The sequence below is a fragment of the Coregonus lavaretus genome, assembly GCF_964263955.1.
Source record: "Coregonus lavaretus genome assembly, chromosome: 28".
In the NCBI taxonomy this organism is placed as follows: Eukaryota; Metazoa; Chordata; class Actinopteri; order Salmoniformes; family Salmonidae; genus Coregonus; species Coregonus lavaretus.
The window spans coordinates 4,809,575-4,835,890 of NC_140015.1; the positions used below are offsets into that span (position 1 = coordinate 4,809,575).

Below are 26,316 nucleotides of genomic sequence, written 5' to 3' on the forward strand. Positions count from 1 at the left end.
GCTCCTAAACCCTGATGCCAAGAAGACTCCCTATCCATGTGGACACAACAAGCAGGTCAGAACATGAGCTAATGAATGAAACACTTCCCATTCATTAGCAACCTAATAAGTTGTGATTCACAAACACACGGACCTGACAGACCTGGGATCAAATAGTATTTGTTTTCTTTTAAATACTTTAGCTGCCCTTGATTTAAGCTTGCCTGGAGCAATGGACCAATGGAATAGTGACTCCCCCCCTTATAGGAAACAATGAGAGAGTATCAGATAAAGTATGTTGTCATAGGATTTCACATCTGTCTGCTACAGGTAGGATGTTGGGATCAAGCAAAAGAGTGTGGCCATGTCCGAATACCCATACTTGCATCTTAAATAGTAGGCCGTTTGAGTATGTGAAAAAATAAAGTTTTATAGTGTGTGAAATGTTGAAAATCTAGCATACTTTAAATGCCTGGATGTCACTCATTTCGGCTTTTCATCAAGTAGAATTTGCTGGGAAGATCGAGGAAGATAATTGTCTTTTCACACCCATGTGTGTTCGACAACAGCTGATAATCAGAATAGGGGACGCGCTCTACAAAAATGAACGAATGGCGGGGAACAAGAGTGATTGCGCATTCGATGACAACTTCTCAGTATGGATGAGTAGTATTTTGATATTTGTTGCCTACTGCATACGTTTGTACTAAATAGAATGTTCTAAATAGTCTGTAGTAGGATAGGTACACAGTATGCAGTTTAAGTAAGTAGTAGGCAAGCCAGATTTCGGACACGGCCTAAGTCATAGTTGAGATCTTAAATGGCTACCTGGGTCATGTTTGGTATGGCAAACGTGTTCTTAGTGGACAAGTTAAGGTAGTACCTCCCCGTTTCAATCCTAACGTTTCCTCCCTACTGAACATGACCCAGGTGTTTCCTGTTATGCTTTTACTTGGTAATGTACAATAAGCCTGGTCAGATATGGATATGGACCCAGCTCAAGCATGGTTGGTGTGAGGACCTTGTGGGCCTAGTAGGAAAACCAGCCATTAGCTGCTTCTTTGAGTGGTGATTGGTGGAGTGAGTCAGAGGTAAAAGGTGAGGGGTCAGGATGTGAAGTAGGAGTTCTGCATGGAGTAGAGGCGGTCGATGGGGTTTCCCACCCGCCCCGCCAGGAGCCCGCCATCTGCCGTTGCCAGGAGACAGTCGCCGAGGTGACTGAGGCTTCCGTCGCTATCCAGATCGTGGAACACAGTCTCTGAATCTAAAGGGAGAAATATAGTTATTCTTTCTGTTTAGTCCGTCCGTCCGTCCGTCCATCTCTCTCTCTCCACTCTCTCTCTCTCCCTCCCCCCTCTCGCTCTCTCTCACCGTAGGAGTGAAGATGTTCAGAGCCCAGCTGAGGGGGTGTGAGGCCATGGCGGAACGGCTCTCCTCCGTAGATGTTGGGGTCCAGAGCCAGTAGCTGCTGTCGCGGCAATGAGGGGTACGCCAACAGACCGTCCAATCCGTGACCACTAGAACCGTCTGGGAGGAAAGAGACAGAACATTAAATCAATCCCTGCATCTCTTCCTCTCGTCCTGCCCCTTTACCTCCAGAGACATAGTTTCACATGCCTTGAGGTGAGTTTCCTGAAACCTTCGCTACTTTGGCAAGCTACTCTTTTAATTGTTACGTTTGTAGCGAAAGACTAATCTTCCTGTGCATAAATGAACAAAAATTGCCAAATGAAGCACTTCTATATCTACCATTCTACGAGTTAAGTACTAGTTATTTACAAGGGTTTTGGGAAACCCCTGTTCTGTCTCCCCGTCTTACCCTCACTGTCATCGTTGCTTTGTCGGCCCCCCCTGCTCGGCCCTTTCCTGGACCCTCCCAGCTGCTCCTGCTCCTGCTGCTGTTGCTGTTGCTGCTGCCTGCGAGCTATCTTCTTCATCTGCAACACACAGGACAAACACACACTGCCACACTGATAATGGACTCAATGGCGCTATTGCTCTGTCGTTCGTTAAAAGGATTGTTCACCAAAATTGCATTGTTATTTGGGTAAACTATCCCTTTAACTGTTCTTTAGCTTTTAAAAGAAATGTTAGCATGCCGTTTCAGAGCAATTGCGCCATTAGATTCATGATTAGTGTTATTGGTTGTATGAGTGTCATGGGCTGGGGGGAGTGGGGATTCAGGACAGGTCAAATATCTCACCTTTGCTCTCTGGTTTTGGAACCACACCTGCACGACTCGAACTGTCAACCCGGTCTCAGCTGCCAGTGTCTCTCTCACCTGAAGAAATTAAGCCATGACATTAAATGGGACTGTGTGTGTATACGTCTGTGTGTGTTTGTGATAGAGAGAAAGAAAAGTGAGAGAGAGAGAACGAACAAAAGAAAGAAAGAAACCGTGTTATGCCTGGTCTGCTTACCTTTCTGCATGGTTTGGAGGACACCTCGAAGGAGGCCTTGAAAGCTCTGCGCTGCTGTGTGGTCAAGATGGTGCGTGGTCGCTTTGACCGTTTGTGATCCTTCCCTTCGCCGCCCTTCCCCCCTACAGAACCGCCCCCACCATCCTCATCCTCACTCTTCACTGAGGGGTGTGGAGAGAGAAAATAGGATCTTCAACTGACAGACAAACCGGTATCAAATGGTGCCTAGTAGTGAATCCCAATGAAAAAACAAGTCATTAGGTTATCACTGTGTAATTATGTAATCTCCTGCACTTTCTGTACCGTAACATAAAGGGCCACCTAGATTTCATCCAGTGATTTTATTGGTTGATTGGTTGCCCTGTCTTGTCCTGTTACCTGACTCAGTGGGTGTGGGGCTGATGGCAGCCAGCATCTCTCTCTCCTTCTCGTAGTCTCCTCTGCAGAGCAACTGTCCCTCCTTCAGGACAAACTCGTCTCCGCGCTGCAGCCGGCGCTCACACTCACAGCAGCTGAAACAGCCCAGGTGGTACACCTGCCCCAGCACACGCATGATCAGCTCTGAGCGGCCAATCACCTGCAGGCACGCACTGCACTTCCTGACAAACAGCCTATAGGGACAGAGGTGGGAAAGGGTGCGTTCCAGTGTGTTATAGATAAGTTGCCTTTATTGCAGTCGGGTGCATTCCAGGTTGTCTTTTTTGCAGTCCTGAAGAAGAGTTAGTTTAACGTCTCTAGAACCACAGTAGGAATCTGATAAAGTAATATTCTGAGATGTGCAGAAGACACCGTCTTGACCACACAGCAGCGCAGAGCTTTTAAGGCCTCATTCGAGGTGTCCTTCCAAACAGTCTTTTTTTGTAGTCGGGCTGCAGATGATCAGGTCTCACATCGCTTGCAGGAGTGTTGTAACTTCTCAGTAAGGAACCACGCTAACATATTAGCAGTCCCCTGAGATGTGCCGAGCGACTGAATTAAAGACAACCTGGAACGCACCCAAAGGCAGAGAGACAGACACAGATTGCCTGAAAGATTAGATCTCATTTGCACCTGTGGAGATTATCAAACAAATCTGTGTACAGTATCTAATTAAATGAACATGTAACAAGGCTAACATCTGTTTACTGCAATAACAGTACGTTGTAATGCTTTGGGTTGTTGTTCTTCACTGATGACACTGGGGGGCAGTAGTCAACTGATGTGTAGGGAGCCTGCACTGAAGTGTTGGTGGATTCTAGGTATTTTCCTACTTCTTTACATTCATCTATTGAATGAGCTGGTCCAGTGTTCTAGCCCATCATTACCTATTATTCACAATTAGTAGGATTTAGAAGAAGAGAACATGTGAAACAAGTATCGTGCTTGGACTGTTTTTAAAAAACAGTTCACACACACTCGTTCACGGGGCTTCGTTGTCTACTTTCCTTTTGTCCTTTCACCACTCCTCTCGTGTGTCCCGCCCCTTTAATTTCCTCCTACTCATTCTCTTCTCATCAACATATCAATTCAATTAAAAACTCCTGCTTTTACATTCCTCTTAAATCCCAGTTGTTTTATCCTTCTGTCCTTCTGCCCTCCCCCTCCTATTTCTCCCTCCTTCTATCCCCCCTTTCCTCTCTCTCCAGTATTTTCTGACAGGATTCCCAATTCTTCCCCTCCCACCCTTCTCCTTCGCTCCCTCCCTCCGCAGTTCAGTGAAACTAATAAAGACAGGATTAATTAGATTGTTGTTTAAACAGTGCGATGCCCAGACAGCCGCTGTAAACTCATAACAAGGGATTGGCCATAGCATGGGGTTAATCTCTCTCTCTCCTCTCTCTTTTACACACCAAAATACACACACAAACAGACCCCCCCCCCCCCCCCCCCCACACACACACACACACACACACACACACACACACACACTCTCTTTCTCGGTCTCGCTAGCCAAACCCGACCCATAAACTCACACATACATTTACAGGAAACCCAGGTTACTCATCAATATACGGTGAGTGAGTACTTCCATATACATTTATACAATATCTATGCATATCTAAAACACACACCTGCCCACGCCTAATCATATGATGACATATTGACACTGGGGAAATCCCGGGTCATTAAACAAGACTGCAAACAAGAGGTCTGCTGTGTAGAGACTTAGCTCATAGAAAGTGAGAGACCATAAAAATAAGAGTGTGAGAGAAAAATATTTCTGTTGAAATACTGCAAGAGGCAAGGGATGACTGGATGAGATGAGAACGCGACAGGATGACTAGGGACAGAGAGATAGAGGGAGGAAGTGAGAGAGTGAAGGAGGGGAAGAAGGAGAGAAGTGTTAAGGCTCTCTGACTGGGTGAGAGGAAGGTGTTGCTACCCCAAATCTGGAGGGCGGAGAGGGGAAGAGGTGAGAAGAGGAAAGGAGGAGAGGAGAGTGAGCCAGGTCGGCACATTAGAGCTCCTAATCTGTGATCTTGTCCTGTCCGAACCACAGCTGTCACGGATAATCTATCTCAATCCATCTGTCTGCCAAACTAGCTAACACTCCCGAAAATTACCCCAATCACAGCCCGCCACCGTCACACATACTTACTTAACCAAACACACTCGCTTGCCAAACACACTTACACACACACCAATCGAGGAGTACCACTTGAACACTAATCCAGGCAACACTACCACCACCAATTCACTTCACACTCCATTATAGGAAGCTGTCTCTGTCTGCAACACACAGAAAGTTCTCTCAAGTGCCTACTCTTAATTGCCTCATTGCCTACAGCAATTGTAAGTAAAATATCTCATCCAAGAGCCCTGAAAATGGCAAACCAGAATCTTTAGTTTTAAAGGGGCAATCTGCTATTCTTTTACTTTAAAATGCATGATATGTAACCCATTAATTATTGAATATAACTTGCCTCATTAGCTTAGTTCAATCGTCTTATCCCATCATTACCCAAAATATACGATTGCTTTACTCCTTTGTTTGTAAACAAAGTAATTGTTAACAAACACTGTATAGCCTCAAAAGATTGGTTAAAACTATACCTTTACATCTCATAGATGTCAGTCCTTGCATCATTTGCTCTGTATACATTTGAGAGTAGTTACATTTCTCCATCCCTCAGCTATTTACCAAATCAATGGCAGGGTGTCAGCTTTGTTATTGTTTGAACTGCAGATTTCCCCTTCAAATCCCAGTTTTTGTTTTTTAATCCTATTTTATACTTCCAGAATTTACTCAACATAATAACCTAATTTACTCCAAATAAAGGCGACTTGGGACAACGTTCACCAGACCACAATCCTCTGCAGTGTTTAAGTCCTGCTTTTTGGTTTTTAATCCCATTTCATAGTGCCACATATTGTAGAATTTACTAAACTTGGAAACTGAAGGCAACGGTCACTGAGGGAGGTCTCTAAGTAGATCAGTCTAATCCCCTTAATAGAAGTGTAATTCACAATAGACCCACCTGCATCCCGAATGGCACCATATTCCCTATATAGTGCACTACTTTTGACCAGGACCCATAGGCCATTTGGGCCGCATCCCCAATAACCAATGGGAGAGGAGAAATGGCTCATGGCTGCTATCAAGATGAATGTTCCCACTTTAGACGAAACATGACTTTTTAGGCATAATGAAGCCTTCATAAACCCTTTATAAAGCCTATATAGGGGTCTCCGAAATTATCACAAGCATTCGTAAGCAAACTGAGTGCTTAAGCATGCATGTTCAGTATGTGGCCATCCATGTGAATGGATTAGTGAAAACGTGTATTGGGTTTTGTATTGTCAGCGTTCAGTGGATGTTGGTTTTAGCATATTGGGAATGTAAGCTTGGTCGAGGTTGTGGGGATGGTATCTGTACAGTGAGTCTGGATGTTACAATCTTAGTATAATTTTATTTTGGTGTGTGTGTATATATATGAGCGTGTGCATGTGCGTGCATCGTGCATGTGTGTGTGTGCACGGGCAAGTGTGTGTGTGTGTGTGTGAGCGGATATTGCACTGTGAGGCAGGATGGCTCAGAGCCAAGGTTCAGTAATCACATCATCTCCTTTTATTAAATCTCCCTGCACTGCTTCTGTGTTATTAAAATTTCCCAGCATTCCCCACGATACCGCTCCCCCCGCCACCACACACACACACACACACACGCAAACACACACATGCTCATGTGTACACACACACACACACGCATACATACATACACACACATGCTCGTGACACACACACACTAAGGTGCACGCATACAAAACAGACACATACACTCTAAAAAATGCTGGGTTGTTTTCTTTAAAAACTGCTGGGTTATTGATGCTGGGTTATTGATCCAGCGGATCATTAGACTGGAGACCTAGTTTTGTAGGAGTGTGGCTTTCAGATAGTTATTTTTAGCCACCCATGAGAGTAAATGTCATTCCTGTTCATCTGTTCTGTTGTATATGTCTTCAATGAAGCTTACAGAAGTGTATGAGTTCCCTAAAAGCTTATGTAAATTCCACTGTTGGGATACAATAAGGTGGTATGTGGTATATGGCCAATATACCACGGCTAAGGGCTGTTCTTACGCACGACGCAACGCGGAATGCCTGGACACATCCCTTAGCTGTGGTACATTATATACAAAAGTATGTGGACACCCCTTCACATTAGTGGATTCGGCTATTTCAGCCACGCGTGGCTGACAGGTGTATAAAATCGAGCACACCGTCATGCAATCTCCATAGACAAACATTGGCAGTAGAATGGCCTTACTGAAGAGCTCAGTGACTTTTAACATGGCAGTCATAGGATGCCACCTTTCCAACAAGTCAGTTCGTCAAATTTCTGCCCTGCTAGAGCTGCCCCGGTCAACTGTAAGTGATGTTATTGTATAGTGGAAACGTTTAGGAGCAACAACGGCTCAGCCGCGAAGTGGTAAGCCACACAAGCTCACAGAACGGGACCACCGAGTGCCGAAGCACGTAGCGCGCAAAAATTGTCTGTCCTCGGTTGCAACACTCACTACCGAGTTCCAAACTGCCTCTGGAAGCAACGTCAGCACAATAACTGTTCGTGTGGAGCTGGTGTAAAGCTTGCCGCCATTGGACTCTGGAGCAGTGGAAACACGTTCTCTGGAGTGATGAATCACGCTTCACCATCTGGCAGTCCGATGGACGAATCTGGGTTTGGCGGATGCCAGGAGAACGCTACCTGCCCGAATGCATAGTGCCAACTGTAAAGTTTGGTGGAGGAGGATATATTGGTCTGGGGCTGTTTTTCATGGTTCGGGCTAGGCCCCTTGGTTCCAGTGAAGGGAAATCTTAACGCTACAGCATACACTGACATTCTAGACGATTCTGTGCTTCCAACTTTGTGGCAACAGTTTGGGGAAGGCCCTTTCCTGTTTCAGCATGACAGCGAGATCCATACAGAAATGGTTTGTTGAGATCGGTGTGGAAGAACTTGACTGGCCTGCACAGAGCCCTGACCTCAACCCCATCAAACACCTTTGCGATGAATTGGAACGCCAACTGCTAGCCAGACGTAATCGCCCAACATCAGTGCCCAACCTCACTAATGCTCTTGTGGCTGAATGGAAGCAAGTTTCTGCAGCAGTGTTCCAACATCTAGTGGAAAGCCTTCCCGGAAGAGTGGAGGCTGTTATAGCAGCAAAGGGGGGGACCAACTCCATATTAATGCCCATGATTTTGGAATGAGATGTTCGACGAGCAGGTGTCCACATACTTTTGGTAATGTAGTGTATATTGGCCATATATCACAAACCCCCTAGGTGCCTTATTGCTATTATAAACCGGTTACCAACGTAATTAGAGCGGTAAAAATCACTGTTATGTCATACCTGTGGTACACAGTCTGATATACCACGGCTGTCAGCCAATCAGCATTCAGGGCTCGAACCACCCAGTTTTTAATACAGTATCTTCATATTATAGAAGAATGTGTAAAATGCAAAAACAAAATAACAGGTGGCCAATAAAATCGAGTTGAAAATAACCTAAGGATTACATTAAAACAGACCCAGCTGATCGATCAACTCAGCATGAGAGTAAAAAATACCCAACTGATGGTTAAATTAACCCCATGTTTGGGTAATCCCAACAACCCAACTTGTTGGGTTATTCACACAACCCAAATGGCTAGGTCAAAATAACCCAGCGTGTGTTCTGTCCAATATTTAGCCAGCATTGGGTTACCAAATAATCCAAATTGAGTTGTTTTTAACCCAGCATTTTTTTGAGTGTATGGGTCACAGACACGGTACATCACAGAACAGTGATATACAAACAGAAACAACTTGCAATCACACACACATATGCAGATGGAAGGCAAGCGTGTGTACGTGTGCACACACACACACTCCAGTCATTTCCGTCTAAGCCTATGTGTACTTATAGACAATGTGCATCAAACAGTCTTATTTGATTTCCAAACATTTTGAGGTATACGGTATGAATGACCCTCTGATTAGTATAAAATACAATATCAAGGTCTATTGTTAATGATTAGCAGACCAGTCTCTCCATAGACTCCTAGCTTTTCTCAGCGCAACTATTTACACTGAGATACTCCATAATCCACATCTGATCTAGACTGAAAGACTCAACCCTTTAATGACAGCTCAGATATGGTATAACATGACTAAATGTAACATACCTGCAAAGAGTAAAAACAGAAAACTGTGCTTGATGCTTGGGAGAGTGTGAGAGGAATGTGTGGATATGTGTGAGGATATGGATGAGTCTGTGTGTGTGTGTGTGTGTGTGTGTGTGTTTAGATAAAACAGCTAATCCCCAGGCCACCAGAACGCAATATCCTGTCTGGCGGTTTCTAATTTCCTGTCTCTCTCTGGCGGAGCGGGATGCAAGGGGGAGGGAGACGGGGGAGGGAGACGGGGAGGGGAGGGAACCCGTTGCCCCAGAAACAGGTGATACAGCCCCCCGATTTGAGAATGTTGACACCGCTCTCTGTCTCTCTCCCGCCTTCTCTCGGGTCCACCCCCCATCTTTTTTTCTCTTTTTTTCTCTCGCTCTTCTTCTTTTATTATCTCAGATTTAATAACGGCGAGGCGAGCAGCTTGTTCTTCCATGAAACATTTATTAGCTGTCTGTAATGAAATTGTTGTGGGGGAGGCCAGATGATGGGGACTCATCGGGCATTATGCAAAAACTGTGGCAATATTACTGGGGGGTGACACAGACACACCTCGGCTCACACCTCACCTTCCTCCTCTTCTGTCTTCTCCTCCCTGGCTTTCTTCTTCTCCTAAACCTCTCTCTTTCACCCTCTCTTGCTTTTATCCCAATTGATCTTCTCTATCAACTTTCTCCAACTTCTTCTTCTCATTTTCAGTCATCTCTCCATTCTCTGTATGTCCTTTCTCTCTGTATAGCTTTGACACGATGCATGCCTTGATATAAATGTATCACTGTAAGGTTCTGTCTCCCCATCTCTATTCTCTTCCTACCTCTTCTCTCTCGCTTTCACCACCTGTTGACGTGAGCTGGGAGGTGACGTGAGAACCCTTACTGTGTGTCTGGTGGAAGAGAAGGAGTGTGTCTGAAATAGCACCCTTTTCCTTATATGGGGTACTGCTTTTGACCATCCTGGCAACCTATTCTCTATATAGTGCACTATATAGTGAAGTACTTTAATGCCATTTAGTGTCATTTCAGATAGAGACAAGACCTTGTGTTCAAAACCACAATACTACTCCTCAGGCTGGATATGGAGTACTAAACTTGGCTGTGTCTGTCTGTCTGTCTGATCATACCCCCTGTGGACGACTGTGTATGAGCCAAGACCAACAACATATCCCTAACACACAACTACACTCCCTCAGACTGAACTATAGTGAGTGCAAACACATGGGATGAATTCCTAACAATTCTTCAAAAAAGTGAGTATTCTTCAGAATGGATATCATTGGCTGCAATCGGCTATGCTTCGGTTCTGACTGTGTGCTGCATTGTGTAGTAGGCTTACTGCAGTTGTGTTTGTGGGTTTTGGCATATCATTTATTTTTTAGCAGTATATGTTTTAGCAGTATGGGGTAGAATAATGTCTTATGCTTGATTTAACCCATTCCCTCCGCTGTGCATACTAACTATCCATCTTCTGGCACAGTTATACTGTATATTATAAACTGGGTGGTTCGAGCCCCCTGTTGTAATCCTTAGGTTATTTTCAACTCGATTTTATTGGCCACCTGTTATTTTGTTTTTGCATTTTACACATTCTTCTATAATATGAAGATACTGTATTAAAAACTGGGTGGTTCGAGCCCTGAATGCTGATTGGCTGACAGCCGTGGTATATCAGACTGTGTACCACAGGTATGACAAAACATTTATTTTTACTGCTCTAATTACGTTGGTAACCAGTTTATAATAGCAATAAGGCACCTCGGGGGTTTGTGGTATATGGAAAATATACCACGGCTAAGGGCTGTATCCAGGCACGCCGCGTTGCGTCGTGCGTAAGAACAGCCCTTAGCTGTGGTATAGTGGCCGTATACCACACCCCCTCGTGCCTTATTGCTTAATTACGGTATATACAGAATATAACTATATAAAGGTACTGTGCATATATAGTTATTCTCTTAGACTTGTCATCACTGGAGTGGCTGAGTACATTTGGTAATTAGCGCTGTGTCCAATCAACCCCCTCCCTCTCCTCCCGTCCTGAGACACAAAGAGGCGCTGAGCGGAGAGACGATTAAGAGAAAACGAGGGATAAACGGAGAGATAAACTGATTGGTGTCATCACTGCTATCAATCTCAACGAGCGGGAAATGAGGTTTGGAATCGAGAAATATTATTACAAACCAGACAGTGATGAACGAGGTAATGGAGAGAGGGGGAGCGAGAGAGGGAGGCAGGAGGAGGGGGAGGGGGATGGGTGGGAGAGATACTGTATCTGTGTGGAAGACATGATTTCTCTGTTCTCAATCCCAGCATAGGACAACAGTGATTCCACATGAGAGGGTGGACTTCTGGCCTGGCAGTTTGAGAGATTGTTTGGTCAGTGAACGTTGGTCTTGGCTGTGACTCTTGGGGCCTCCGCTCCCGTGTGACTGTGGGAGTCTCCCCTTTCCCCTGCTCCAGACAGGGTCTCCATGTCTCCCACCCCACAGAGTGATCTATTAGACCGAGCATTGAGGGGCTCCAGGGTTAGGTCTAACAGTTACCTGCCGCTACCACCTTGGATGCAGATGCCTGTGTGAGTGTGGAATCAAATCCCGCCATACTTTCCACACAAACCCCTCTATCATTTCCTGTCTCTCTCCACTGTCTCTACTACTAAAAACATCAATGGTGTTTTTACCAACAATACCACCACCTATCGTGATACAGTGATATCCACTATAGTGTTCTACATGTTGCGCTCCACCCCATATGTGTGTGCAATAGGAGCAGACTATGTGCTGCCTGGTGAGGGGGGGTGTATGTAGGCCTCAGAGCCCCCCACTCTAGACTGATATTGAACCTGGGCTCCAGGCTCTAGTCGCCTGCCGGGCCCCCGGGGCGGAGGGCCTTTATTGGTCTGAGACCTGGGTCAGCCTGGAGACTCTGCTCTGTGGGAAGTGTGTGTGGAGGATGTGTGTGTGTGTCTATCAGAGTGTGATTGGGGGATACTGGAGAGTCTGTATGGGCAGAGGTCTGTGTCTCTTTGTCTGTCTTGGAAATTGTGTGTAATAAAAACACACACCCCCCTCTCACCTAAAAAAAGGACAAATATGAAAATATTTGAAAACAATGGCTAGACGGGGATACTGTAGCGGGAGGAAGCAAACAGCAGGGCACAGCAGAGTGGAACCACGCTTCTCACGTAATGAGTAACCCTAACCCTAGCTTCAACCACTACCCTTACCCTAGCTTCAAGTCCACATCCCGGTTCAACCATAACCCTAACCCTAAATCCAGGTCCAACCATAATCCCCCACCTCCGAATTCACAATTTAACCCCTGATTAGCTCTCCAAGCTAATACCTAGGCTTAGTTCAGTGGGCTAACACAGTCTTAGGACTAACACAGGAGACCGAGGATCAGGAGACTCAGCCGGTCACTACAGGGCCACTATGAGTGTTATGGGAATGATACAGTAAGGGCTCGATTCAATCAGATCCGCCTTAACCCACGATAACCAACAACTGCATAGCAGTATTATTGTTTTATTTAGGCGATGTCGGAGGTGTAACTGCGTTGGAGCTGTCAAATCATCAAACGGCTCCCGGTGTAATACCTATCACGGACATTGCCATTGGATGCACCGAGTCGCATTTGTATAAACTGATTGAATCTATGCCTAAGTAAGAGATCATTTGCAATAACGTACAGCAGATAAAATAAATAAAACAAAAAGCCCAACCGACAGCACACACATACAACTCCAGACAGCAAAGGGTTACAGCAAAAAATTATATCTCCCTAAATTCTTATACACACACACACAAAAACACACTTCAAATTCTCACACACACTCCTCCCGTACATCATACAGTACACACACCTGCTCACGGTTGAGGGGGAGCCGGGGAGTGGAGTGTGTGTGTGTTTGCGTGCGTGTGGTGCTGATGGAATGACTGCAGGGAACAGAAGGAGACATTGTTACTGATATTCTGAAGGTCACCAGTAAAGACGTGTGCCAAGTCTCTCACAGAGACAGACATATACTGTACACACACAGTTGAAGTCGGAAGTTTACATACACCTTAGCAAAATACATTTAAACTCAGTTTTTCACAATTCCTGACATTTAATACCAGTAAAGATTGCCCGTCTTAGGTCAGTTAGGATCACCACTTTATTTTAAGAATGTGAAATGTCAGAATAATAGTAGAGAGAAATATTTATTTCAGCTTTTATTTCTTTCATCACATTCCCAGTGGGTCAGAAGTTTACATACACTCAATTAGTATTTGGTAGCATTGCCTTTAAATTGTTTAACTTGGGTCAAAGTTTTGGGTAGCCTTCCACAAGCTTCCCACAATAAGTTGGGTGAAATTTGGCCCATTCCTCCTGACAGAGCTGGTGTAACTGAGTCAGGTTTGTAGGCCACTTTGCTCGCACACGCTTTTTCAGTTCTGCCCACAAATGTTCTATAGGATTGAGGTCAGGGCTTTGTGATGGCCACTACAATACCTTGACTTTGTTGTCCTTAAGCCATTTTGCCACATCTTTGGAAGTATGCTTGGGGTCATTGTCCATTTGGAAGACCCATTTGCGATCAAGTTTTAACTTCCTGACTGATGTCTTGAGATGTTGCTTCAATATATCCACATACTTTTCCTTCCTCATGATGCCATCTATTTTGTGAAGTGCACCAGTCCCTCCTGCAGCAAAGCATCCCCACAGCATGATGCTGCCACCCCCGTGCTTCACAGTTGGGATGGTGTTCTTCGGCTTGCAAGTGCACCCTTTTTCCTCCAAACATAACAATGGTCATTATGGCCAAACAGTTCTATTTTTGTTTCATCAGACCAGAGGACATTTCTCCAAAAAGGAGTCTGGCTTTTTTATGGCGGTTTTGGAGCAGTGGCTTCTTCCTTGCTGAGCGGCCTTTCAGGTTATGTCGATATAGGACTCGTTTTACTGTGGATATAGATAATTTTGTACCTGTTTCCTCCAGCATCTTCACAAGGTCCTTTGCTGTTGTTCTGGGATTGATTTGCACTTTTCGCACCAAAGTACGTTCATCTCTAGGAGACAGAACGCGTGTCCTTCCTGAGCGATATGACGGCTGCGTGGTCCCATGGTGTTTATACTTGCGTACTATTGTTTGTACAGATGAACGTGGTACCTTCAGGCGTTTGGAAATTGGTCCCAAGGATGAACCAGACTTGTGGAGGTCTACAATTTTCTTTCTGAGGTCTTGGCTGATTTATTTTGATTTTCCCATGATGTCAAGCAAAGAGGCACTGAGTTTGAAGGTAGGCCTTGAAATACATACACAGGTACACCTCCAAATGACTCAAATGATGTCAATTAGACGATCAGAAGCTTCTAAAGTCATTACATAATTGTATGGAATTTTCCAAGCTGTTTAAAGGCACAGTCAACTTAGTGTATGTAAACTTCTGACCCACTGGAATTGTGATACGGTGAATTATAAGTGAAATAATCTGTCTTTAAACAATTGTTGGAAGAATTACTTGTGTCATGCACAAAGTAGATCTCCTAACTGACTTGCCAAAAGTTCTTGTTAACAAGAAATTTGTGGTGTGGTTGAAAAACCAGTTTTAATGACTCCAACCTAAGTGTATGTAAACTTCCGACTTCAACTGTATATACACTATATAGAGAGTGACTCAACATCTATACACTATATAGAGAGACTCAACATATACACACTATATAGAGAGAGAGACAACATATATACAGTGCCTTGCAAAAGTATTCATCCCCGTGGCATTTTTCCTATTTTGTTGCATTACAACCTGTAATTTAAATGGATTTTTATTTGGATTTCATGTAATGTAATGCAAAATAGTCCAAATTGGTGAAGTGAAATGAAAAAAATAACTTGTAAAAAAAAATTATACTAAATAAATAACGGAAAAGTGGTGAGTGCATATGTATTCACCCCCTTTGCTATGAAGCCCCTAAATAAGATCTGGTGCAACCAATTACCTTCAGAAGTCAGGTAATTAGTTAAATAAAGTCCACCTGTTTTGCCTTGAAGTGTCACATGATCTCAGTATATATACACACACCTGTTCTGAAAGGCCCCAGAGTCTGCAACACCACTAAGCAAGGGGCACCACCAAGCAAGCGGCACCATGAAGACCAAGGAGCTCTCCAAACAGGTCAGGGACAAAGTTGTGGAGAAGTACAGATTAGGGTTGGGTTATAAAAAAAATATCTGAAACTTTGAACATCCCACGGAGCACCATTAAATCCATTATTAAAAAATGGAAAGAATATGGCACCACAACAAACCTGCCAAGAGAGGGCCGCCCACCAAAACTCACGGACCAGGCAAGGAGGGCATTAATCAAAGGCAACAAAGAGACCAAAGATAACCCTGAAGGAGCTGCAAAGCTCCACAGCGGAGATTGGAGTATCTGTCCATAGGACCACTTTAAGCCGTACACTCCACAGAGCTGGGCTTTACGGAAGAGTAGCCAGAAAAAAGCCATTGGTTAAAGAAAAGAATAAGCAAACATTTAGGGAAACCTGTTTCAGTCTTTCAGAGATTTGGGACAAAGGTTCACCTTCCAGCAGGACAATGACCCTAAGCATACTGCTAAAGCAACACTTGAGTGGTTTAAGGGGAAACATTTAAATGTCTTGGAATGGCCTAGTCAAAGCCCAGACCTCAATCCAATTGAGAATCTGTGGTATGACTTAAAGATTGCTGTACATCAGCAGAACCCATCCATTTTGAAGGAGCTGGAGCAGTTTTGCCTTGAAGAATGGGCAAAAATCCCAGTGGCTAGATATGCCAAGCTTATAGAGACATACCCCAAGAGACTTGCAGCTGTAATTGCTGCAAAAAGGTGGCTCTACAAAGTAACAAAATAGGAAAAATGCCAAGGGGGATGAATACTTTCGCAAGCCACTGTAGAGAGTGACTCAACATATACACACTATATAGAGAGATACTCAAGATGAGGCACTCATTCTATAGCCTACTTACAACATGGGAGCTACTCTGTATAGGTTAGGCCTTAGACCTAGGTTAGACAATACAATATGACCACTCATTCTATACTTTCAACAATTATATGGATGTACCAATATCGAATGCGATCAGCAAGATTTTCTTAAACACCTAAATTCATGGATAACACCTAAACTGTAGGTGTCAGAAAGTATTCACACCCCTTGACTTTTTCAACATTTTGTCGTGTTACAGCCTGAATTTAAAATTGATTAAATTTAGATTTTGTGTCCCTGGCCTACACACAATAATGTCAAATTATGTTTTTAGACATTTTTACAAATTAATAAAAAATGTAAAGCTGCAATGTCTTAAGTCAATAAAGTGGGGAAAAAAAGTATTTAGTCAGCCACCAATTGTGCAAGTTCTCCCACTTAAAAAGATGAGAGAGGCCTGTAATTTTCATCATAGGTACACGTCAACTATGACAGACAAAATCAGAATTTTTTTTTCCAGAAAATCACATTGTAGGATTTGTAATGAATTTATTTGCAAATTATGGTGGAAAATAAGTATTTGGTCAATAACAAAAATGTCTCAATACTTTGTTATATACCCTTTGTTGGCAATGACACAGGTCAAACATTTTCTGTAAGTCTTCACATGGTTTTCACACACTGTTGCTGGTATTTTGGCCCATTCCTCCATGCAGATCTCCTCTAGAGCAGTGATGTTTTGGGGCTGTCGCTGGGCAACACAGACTTTCAACTCCCTCCAAAGATTTTCTATGGGGTTGAGATCTGGAGACTGGCTAGGCCACTCCAGGACCTTGAAATGCTTCTTACGAAGCCACTCCTTTGTTGCCCGGGCGGTGTGTTTGGGATCATTGTCATGCTGAAAGACCCAGCCACGTTTCATCTTCAATGCCCTTGCTGATGGAAGGAGGTTTTCACTCAAAATCTCACGATACATGGCCCCATTCATTCTTTCCTTTACACGGATCAGTCGTCCTGGTCCCTTTGCAGAAAAACAGCCCCAAAGCATGATGTTTCCACCCCCATGCTTCACAGTAGGTATGGTGTTCTTTGGATGCAACTCAGCATTCTTTGTCCTCCAAACACGACGAGTTGAGTTTTTACCAAAAAGTTCTATTTTGGTTTCATCTGACCATATGACATTCTCCCAATCCTCTTCTGGATCATCCAAATGCACTCTAGCAAACTTCAGACGGGCCTGGACATGTACTGGCTTAAGCAGGGGGACACGTCTTGCACTGCAGGATTTGAGTCCCTGGCGGCGTAGTGTGTTACTGATGGTAGGCTTTGTTACTTTGGTCCCAGCTCTCTGCAGGTCATTCACTAGGTCCCCCCGTGTGGTTCTGGGATTTTTGCTCACCGTTCTTGTGATCATTTTGACCCCACGGGGTGAGATCTTGCGTAGAGCCCCAGATCGAGGGAGATTATCAGTGGTCTTGTATGTCTTCCATTTCCTAATAATTGCTCCCACAGTTGATTTCTTCAAACCAAGCTGCTTACCTATTGCAGATTCAGTCTTCCCAGCCTGGTGCAGGTCTACAATTTTGTTTCTGGTGTCCTTTGACAGCTCTTTGGTCTTGGCCATAGTGGAGTTTGGAGTGTGACTGTTTGAGGTTGTGGACAGGTGTCTTTTATACTGATAACAAGTTCAAACAGGTGCCATTAATACAGGTAATGAGTGGAGGACAGAGGAGCCTCTTAAAGAAGAAGTTACAGGTCTGTGAGAGCCAGAAATCTTGCTTGTTTGTAGTTGACCAAATACTTATTTTCCACCATAATTTGCAAATAAATTCATAAAAAATCCTACAAAGTGATTTTCTGGATTTTTTTTTCTCAATTTGTCTGTCATAGTTGACGTGTACCTATGATGAAAATTACAGGCCTCTCATCTTTTTAAGTGGGAGAACTTGCACAATTGGTGGCTGACTAAATACTTTTTTCCCCACTGTAAGTATTCAACCCATTTGTTATGGCAAGCCTAAATAAGTTCAGGAGTAAAAATGTGCTGAACAAGTCACATAATAAGTTGCATGGACTCACTGTGTACAATAATAGTGTTTAACATGGTTTTTGGATGACTACCTCATCTCTGTACCACACACATACAATTAGCTGTAAGGTCCCTCAGCCGAGCAGTGAATTTCAAACACAGATTCAACCAGAAAGACCAGGGAGGTTTTCCAATGCCTCGCAAAGAAGGACACCTATTGGTAGATGGGTAACATAAAAAAAAAACAGACATTGAATATCTTTGAGCATGGTGAAGTTATTAATTACACTTTGGATGGTGTATCAATACACCCAGTCACTACAAAGATACAGGCATCCTTCCTTACTCAGTTGCCGGAGAGGAAGGAAACCGCTCAGGGATTTCATCATGAGGCTAATGGTGACTTTAAAACAGTTACAGAGTATAATGGCTGTGATAGGAGAAAACTGAGGTTGGATCAACAACAGTGTAGTTACTCCACAAGTGTATTCAAAAACATGCATCCTGTTAGCAATAAGGCACTAAAGTAATACTGCAAAACAAAAAAAATGTGCCAAAGAAATTGACTTTATGTCCTGAGTACAAAGCATTATGTTTGGGGAAAATCCAATACAACACATCACTGAGTACCACTCTTTACCTTTTCAAGCATGGTGGTGGCTGCATGTTATGAGTATGCTCGTCATTGGCAAGGACTAGGGAGTTTTTTAGGATAAAAATAAACAGAATAGAGCTAAGCAGAGGCAAAATCTTAGAGGAAAACCTAGTTCAGTCTGCTTTCCAACAGACACCGGGAGATAAATTCAACTTTCAGCATGACAATAACCTAAAACACAAGGCCAAATATACACTGGAGTTGCTTACCAAGATGACATTGAATGTTCCTGAGTGGCATAGTTACAGTTTTTACTTAAAATCGGCTTGGAAATCTATGGCAACACTTGGCTGTCTAGCAATGATCAACAACCAATTTGACAGAGCTTGAAGAAATTCAAAAATAATCATGTGCAAATATTGTACAATCCAGGTGTGCAAAGCTCTTAGAGACTTACCTAGAAAGACTCACTGCTGTAATCGCTGCCAAAGGTGATTCTAACATATATTGACTAAGGGGGTTGAATAATTATGTAATCAATATTTTTTTCATGAATGTTTTACAAATATTATCATTTTTCTTCCACTTTGACAGAGTATTTTGTGTAGATCGTTGACAATTAAATCAATTTTAATCCCACCTTGTAACAACAGAATGTGGAAAAAGTCATGGGGTATTAATGCTTTCTGAAGGCACTGTAGTAACAGACATTTTTAGTGGGACTGAGACAGTGAACTCGTCAACTCAATACCATTTCATATCTGTCGCACTCCAATTCCCCCTACTAACACCTCACCCAAATTACCCCTTAACGGTACACACACTCATCTTAGTTTTCAGGTTGGGAACTATTAACATGCTAAGAATTTCCAAAGAAGCAGCAACTGAGAAAACTTCTCTACTAATCTCTCTCCCTTTCTCCTCTTCGTCTCCACTCTATATCCACTCTGTAGCTCAGCTGGTAGAGCACGGCGCTTGTAACGCCAAGGTAGTGGGTTCGATCCCCGGGACCACCCATACACAAAAAAAATGTATGCACGCATGACTGTAAGTCGCTTTGGATAAAAGCGTCTGCTAAATGGCATATTAATATTATTATTATTATATCCCCCTTTATCTATCCCTCTCTCCCTCTCCTTCATCCCCTCCCTCCCTCCCTCTCTCCTCTCCTCCATCCCAACCCTCCCTCTCTCCTCCCTCCCTCCCTCACCTCCATCCCAACCTTCCCTCTCTCCTCCCTCCCCTCTCCTCTCCTCCCCTCTCTTTCCCTCTCTCCTCCAGATGTCTGCTACAGTGGGAGAGTCTGTGCGGCTGGACGTCGTCTGACACTTTTCACAACAATGATAACGACCTGCAGGCTATGTCCTTCAGCCGTCAGTCCCTGGGGATCTCACACACACCACCAACACACACACACACACAGACTGACCAACAGACCCCCAAACGGATAGAAACTCCACACCAAGTCATATTTATCAGAGAGGAAAGTGGAGCTAGCTTACTGCCTCACTATTAGCAATCCAGCGTTTCATGTATATACCCACCAAACATTCAGGGCCTAGTGTCTGCAGGTTTTAGTTTTTTCCTTTCAATTAAGACCTAGACAACCAGGTGAGGGGAGTTCTTTACTAATGTGACCTTAATTCATCAATCAAGTTCAAGGGAGGAGCAAAAATCTGCTGACACTCGGCCCTCTGTGGAATGAGTTTGACACGTTTTCCATATGTTCTGTCATATATTCTATATAGACCAGTTCCTATAAGCCCCTGAGCCATTCCACATGCTTGTTCTTTCCCGACACCAGCACAACTGATTCAGGAGGGGGCACAAGGACTAGGTGACCAAACACTGATTAAGACAATGCAAACTCTATGGTTTGTGTGTCTTTTGGGATTTTAGTAGTATTGAGGTTCTCTTACTTTTCGTAGTCATGCTTGCAGTAAAGCAGACGGTCTCTGCAGTAGCATGTCCCACTGAGTGCGCTCAGACACACTGCACACTTGACGCAGGTCTCGTGCCACGAGCGCTCGTTGACACGCAGCAGGAAGCGGTCGGCAATGGGCGACTCACACCCCGCACACACCTCGCCCCCTCCGCCCCTGTGTTCTGAACCTGAGGGGAGAGGGGGACACGGGGGAATGGGGATACCTAGTCAGTTGCACAACTAAATGCAATCAACCGAAATATGTCTTCCGCGTTTAACCCAACCCATCTGAATCAGAGAGGCGCTGGGGCTGCCTTAATCGACGCCCACGTCATCTGAGGGTATAGTGTGTGTGTACGTGCGTGCGTGGTCAGATCTGTAAACGTCAAGCAAAACTTGAAAAAAAGTAATACAATTTCAATATTACTTCACAGCAAGGTCCAGAATTTTTTTTATGACAAAAATAGTCATAAAAATTATAAATACAAATAAAAATGTATCACATGTCAAATCTATTACATATGTATCATATATTTATCACATATTTATCACATTTATAACATATAAAGTATAAATTTTTTAAGTTTCTGTCACTATAACCTTTAAAATGTCAATGGATATTTATTTCATTATTGGATTATAATGTTAAAATCATGTGCCAGTCAGGCTCAAGATGTCAGTCCCATTTCACTCCTCACCGAATGGCGTGGAGGCTGGAGGCTGCTGAAGACATGATTGGGTCTCCTCTGTTTTCATCCCGGCCCTCCTTCCTTCGTCGTGTTCGCTGGACGAGAAGGAGGAAAGAGAAAAAGGAGAGTTACCCTCTAAATACAAGTGTGTAGAAGGAAAAAATAGAGGGCCGATTGTCGTCGTGAGAAAGAGGATGTACTGTAAGGGGGAAATAAAACACATCAAAAGTCAATGAAAGAAAGACAAGTAGGCTATAGGCCTAAACATGACCGTGGATATTATATTTCAGTGTCCTCTTGAAAACATATTTAATATCCTATTTATAAATTATTTACATAAACAGTCGACCTGCAATGCGCACATATTGTAACAGGAATAAAATACAATATAAATATTGCCGTGGATTGGATAAACGCATAGGAAATAAATGGGCCAGGCCTATTAGGCTACTCAATTCGGTATACTCAAGAGTTTTAAACACCTGACACACTGAGATTGAATGTTGGAGCCGAAGGTGGCCCTTTTCCTGTTTATTTACTTGCATCATATGATACCCGAAGTCTGATTGGGGGTCGAACAGGAGATCTGGCCTTGGTCTAATCTTGACCAAAAACTGGTCGGGATTAAACCCCGTGACCTGCTGACGCCACACGGCCACACAAAGCCATAAACGGCCCAAATCCATCCCTGTCCGTTGTTGGAGGGGGGAAAATGCCTGATATTTTCAATAAATAAAGATTATTTTGTCGAATGCGAAATGTATGCAATCTATCGAAATTCTATCTAAAGCATGGGGATTCATTATTATTCTTTGAATGATAATATACATATGAATAATAATGCGCTAATAATACTGTTAATAATATAATAATAATAATAATAATAATATGATAATACATTTACTAATGGTGTGGTAGGCATTGTTCAATTACGACACTTAGTCATGGACTTCTCAGGCCTATTCCATGAACACAAACTTAATCTACAGAAATCGTGACATTTCAATAATGCACTATATTCAATAGGCCTATTGCAACATAGCGAGAACATGTTTATTTATTAATTGACAATATTCCAAATCAAAGCGACATTAAGTTAGGTTTTTATGAATATTATTTATAATTAAGAACGCCTAAATCTAATTCTAGCCGATACCCTACATTTCGAAAATAACTAATCGTTCTGAATGACCGATTTAATTTAAATATATTATTTATTTTAAATTGATCTAGGCTTGAAATAATACATTCTCAATTATTGGGTTAGCAGATAACAATTCTTAATCGAATATGATGCTCCCGTGGGCTACCTGTTAATGAATTTAACTGATAAAGGCTTTCAAGATACCTTTGCTCTCATTGGAGGAAGGAGGGTGTCATTGCTTCGAATAAAAACAAAAGAAAGAATAAAAAAAATGAAACCTGAAAAATCATCAAGAAATGTGAATAAATAATTGATTTAGGCTGCATGAATAATAGGCTAAAATGTAATTTACACCGTCATTACAAATCGAAATAATTATTAGGCTTATGTGTTGAATTAAGGATCGCAATATCGTATAAAATAGCATACTAAATCAAATAATTTAGGCCTATTCATGTGCATAGCCTACATAACTGTATCCACTAACTTCAAAAATATGTATTTCAATAGATTATTATGCCAAATGATCACAACAGTGATTACAAGATGGGCTATAACATAATATTAGAAAACCACATAAACCAATAAAATCACTTGAAAAACAAATTTGGAATATTATTTTGTTTTCGACCAACTGCTATAATGGACACAATCTGTCATCGAATTTGAGCCTTGTTGTTGCAATGCTTGTGTCAAAGCGCGCTCGTCTCTATTCGCCTATTTCTGAGAGCACATAACTGATTGCAATTTCAATGTCTATTAGTCATAACTGTGTAAGGGTCGTGCAGACTAAATCTGTGGACCAGAACGGTATATCCTTAAACTACTATCCTATTAGCTTTACGTTATACCTATAATATACTGGACAAAACTGAAGGGGCACCTGGTTTAGTCTCATTTTGCGCCCCCTCTAAATAAAAAGCATAGGTCTACCAAAAGCTTTAGGCCCTCTGTGGTGATAGGGCTATCAAAGCTTTACACATTGGTTAACATTGAGAAACTTTAGGTGAAGAAAAATATGTTCTGTTAACGCCAAAGTCTGGGGAATGTGCTCGGTAGGCCAACAATTAAAGTGTTGAGTGAAGTTGTAGGTTAAGGTTACGGTCAGGTAAGGGTTATGGTTAAGGTTAGTGTAAGGGTAGGGTTTAAGATTAGGGTTAGGGTTTAGGGTAGGGATGTCCCAAGGATCGCGGATAGCTATATCGTCGATTTTCCCGGAGCTATGTTATCACTGCATCATCATCACACGTTCACAATAAGGCTAATCAACATTTGATATCATATTTTCCCTTATATTTCCCCATTATATTCACATAACTAGGCTACCACTGCCTTTTCCAACTTCGTCTCCCTGTAGCCTATATTCTCCACAACATGTTGATATAAACATGTGTAGGCTACTGTTAGACAAATATTTTTGTTTAGTAGAAAGAGGAAGGAAAGCGCTACTAAGGTACACAATAGTAAATGTTGGTAGACAGAAGGTGCTCTTTGGTCAAAGGGGTGAATTGGTCATCAAAAAGAAAGGAGGACCAAGGCACTCTTCATATAATTAATTAAAATGCCTTTATTAGTATGGCATGTTCAATAGAAACAATATATATATATATTTTTTAAAATCTTGTTTCTATTGAACATGCCATACTAATAAAGGCATTTTAATTAATTATATGAAGAGTGCCTTGGTCCTCCTTTCTTTTTGATGACCAAAGAAGCCCTGAACTAGCTCCCTCATTTACCTAATCAAGGGCTTGATAATTAGTTGACAAGTTGAATGAGGTGTGCTAGCTCTTGAATAGTTGACATTTTGGAACGGGCTGGGGCCTCGGGGTTCCTGATGAGAGCTTTGACAACCCCTGGCTATAATAATTTCAAAATATCAATAAGGACTAAAGGTTTGCTATGGACCGCAAGCCTATAATAAGACAGAAAATGTATCTGGACAACCTTACCACTCAACAAAAGATTAAAGTAAAATATTACAAACTATTTTGGGTATTTAAAAGTAGGCTATGTTAAAGTTGATAGGCCTACAAATATAAAATTATGTAGGCTAGTCAAATAGCAGATTAGATTACAACCAATATGCAACACATAACCTACACTTGGATAAAAGTCAAACCTTTGGAGGAATTCCCATGAGCCTCTGAAATAATAACATCAAGAAACTCCTATTTCTAAGGAGGAATAAGACACGTAAAGGGGGTGGCCTCGTTAAATGTGATGAAAAATGTAACACATCTGCAAATTGAGGTTGGCAACGCACCGACAACCTGTCGACGCGTTCTGGATGTTGGCGGCGGACGCACATACCTTGAGGTGAAACACACTCCTTCCGAAACCTCTATCGGTAGCATTAAAATAACATAAGACTAGTCGGTCGGTGGATGTGCACGCGTCGTATGGTCCTATTTCAAACTCCAGACAGCGAATAGCAGCAAAATAGCATCATGTGAAGGCAAACGATTATATTATGCTGGGCTCTCTTTTCTTCTCGTCGCTCTAAAGCTGACTGTGCGCCCGGAGTTCGGTGTGCATAAAACGATGGAGGGAGGGAAAGAGGGGGAGGAGAGGGAACAGGAGAAAAACGGCGAGGAGAGAGATACGGTTCTTAAGGTTAGGGGGGTGTATTGACGTAGTGATAATGTTCTGTAATAGTAAAATGGAATAAGGTGTTTGCTTGTGGTGGAGATGGAGTGTGTGTAATAATAATAATGTTTTTCTTTTAGGATAATTTGATTGTTTTAACAAAACCATCACGCATTGACAATAAAATTAGTTTCAATAAAATTCACAGTAGAAAAAAATAAGCCATTGACCATCAATGCGTAGCTTATACATCATCTTATGAAAGAGTGCTGCTGCATTGTAGGAACTATTGCAGTGAATTACTTTTATGAGATTTTGTTATTTCAAAACGTATCATACTTGGCGATACCCATATTCTCAACTGTTGAGATGACATCGAAATATTTTGATAGTTAGGCCTATTGATCAATGACCAGGCCACGGTTTCCCAAACTCGGTCCTCGGGACCCCAAGGGGTGCACGTTTTGGTTTTTGCCCTAGCACTACACAGCTAATTCAAACAATCAAGAGAAAGGGTTTGAGGAATTATGTGTGGATGAGAGAAAACATACACCTAACTAAACAATTAGAAACAAATGTTTTCCTACTTGCTAGAAATAATAAGTGGATGGTTTAACGTTTGGCCCCTCTTGTAAAAATAAATAAATAATACATCACTTTTCATGCAGTTTATTCTACTGCCACCGTGTGGCAAGAGAGGGGGAGTAGCGTTGTCTATAGCCAGCCGACTGTTCTGTCATGATGGTAAGATCAGATCAGTCACTCCAGGAATACTACTTTTGTACAAAGTCCATACAGCAATTCATCTGACTGGAATTCATATCAAATGGATCCACATTTGGAAATTGTTGTAGTTAGAAGTTAACATGGAATAGATTATCAAGTGGAAGCTCAATGTAAGTACATCTTTATATTCGTTTATTCATATAAATCTAACAGCATTCCAATGAGCTGCCTATAAAACATATAGAAAAATCACACATGTATCAACCGTTTGTTTTCAGTAGAAGCCTGGCATTCACGTTTTGAAGGGAATAGCAAACAGTGCAGGAGACGTTCTTGTGTCAGAGCTGGAGGGGGATAAACTTTTTTCAGATTTCATCAAGAGATGAGGTTATAGACAGATTTATTTTCCAACCCTGTGACCATAAGTGGACAGTCTATCTAGCCTATGTCTTTGTGTGTGCTATGCTGCACGGAGCATACTTCTCCCCACAACTCTCAAACTCTATCCAAATATTCAGAGCAGTCCAGAGTTACAGTTACAAATATTTCAGAGCAGTCCAGATTAATTTGATAGAAAAAATGAACAGAGAGACAGTCAACAACACCCCCCCCCCCCCCCCCCCCCCCCA

General features: G+C 42.6%; 1 protein-coding gene across 1 annotated transcript; it reads right to left on the bottom strand.

Annotated features, from left to right (window-relative positions):
* Positions 1-1,085: 1,085 nt before the first annotated feature.
* Positions 1,086-24,729, bottom strand: lmx1al (LIM homeobox transcription factor 1, alpha-like; the record flags this gene model as incomplete). The annotated part of the gene is made up of 9 exons (XM_084145777.1): positions 1,086-1,243; positions 1,351-1,506; positions 1,799-1,916; positions 2,183-2,260; positions 2,400-2,560; positions 2,778-3,010; positions 20,535-20,727; positions 21,238-21,323; positions 24,686-24,729. The coding sequence occupies 9 exons, from the start codon at positions 24,727-24,729 to the stop codon at positions 1,086-1,088; spliced, it is 1,227 nt and encodes a 408-aa protein (XP_084001903.1).
* Positions 24,730-26,316: the final 1,587 nt, after the last annotated feature.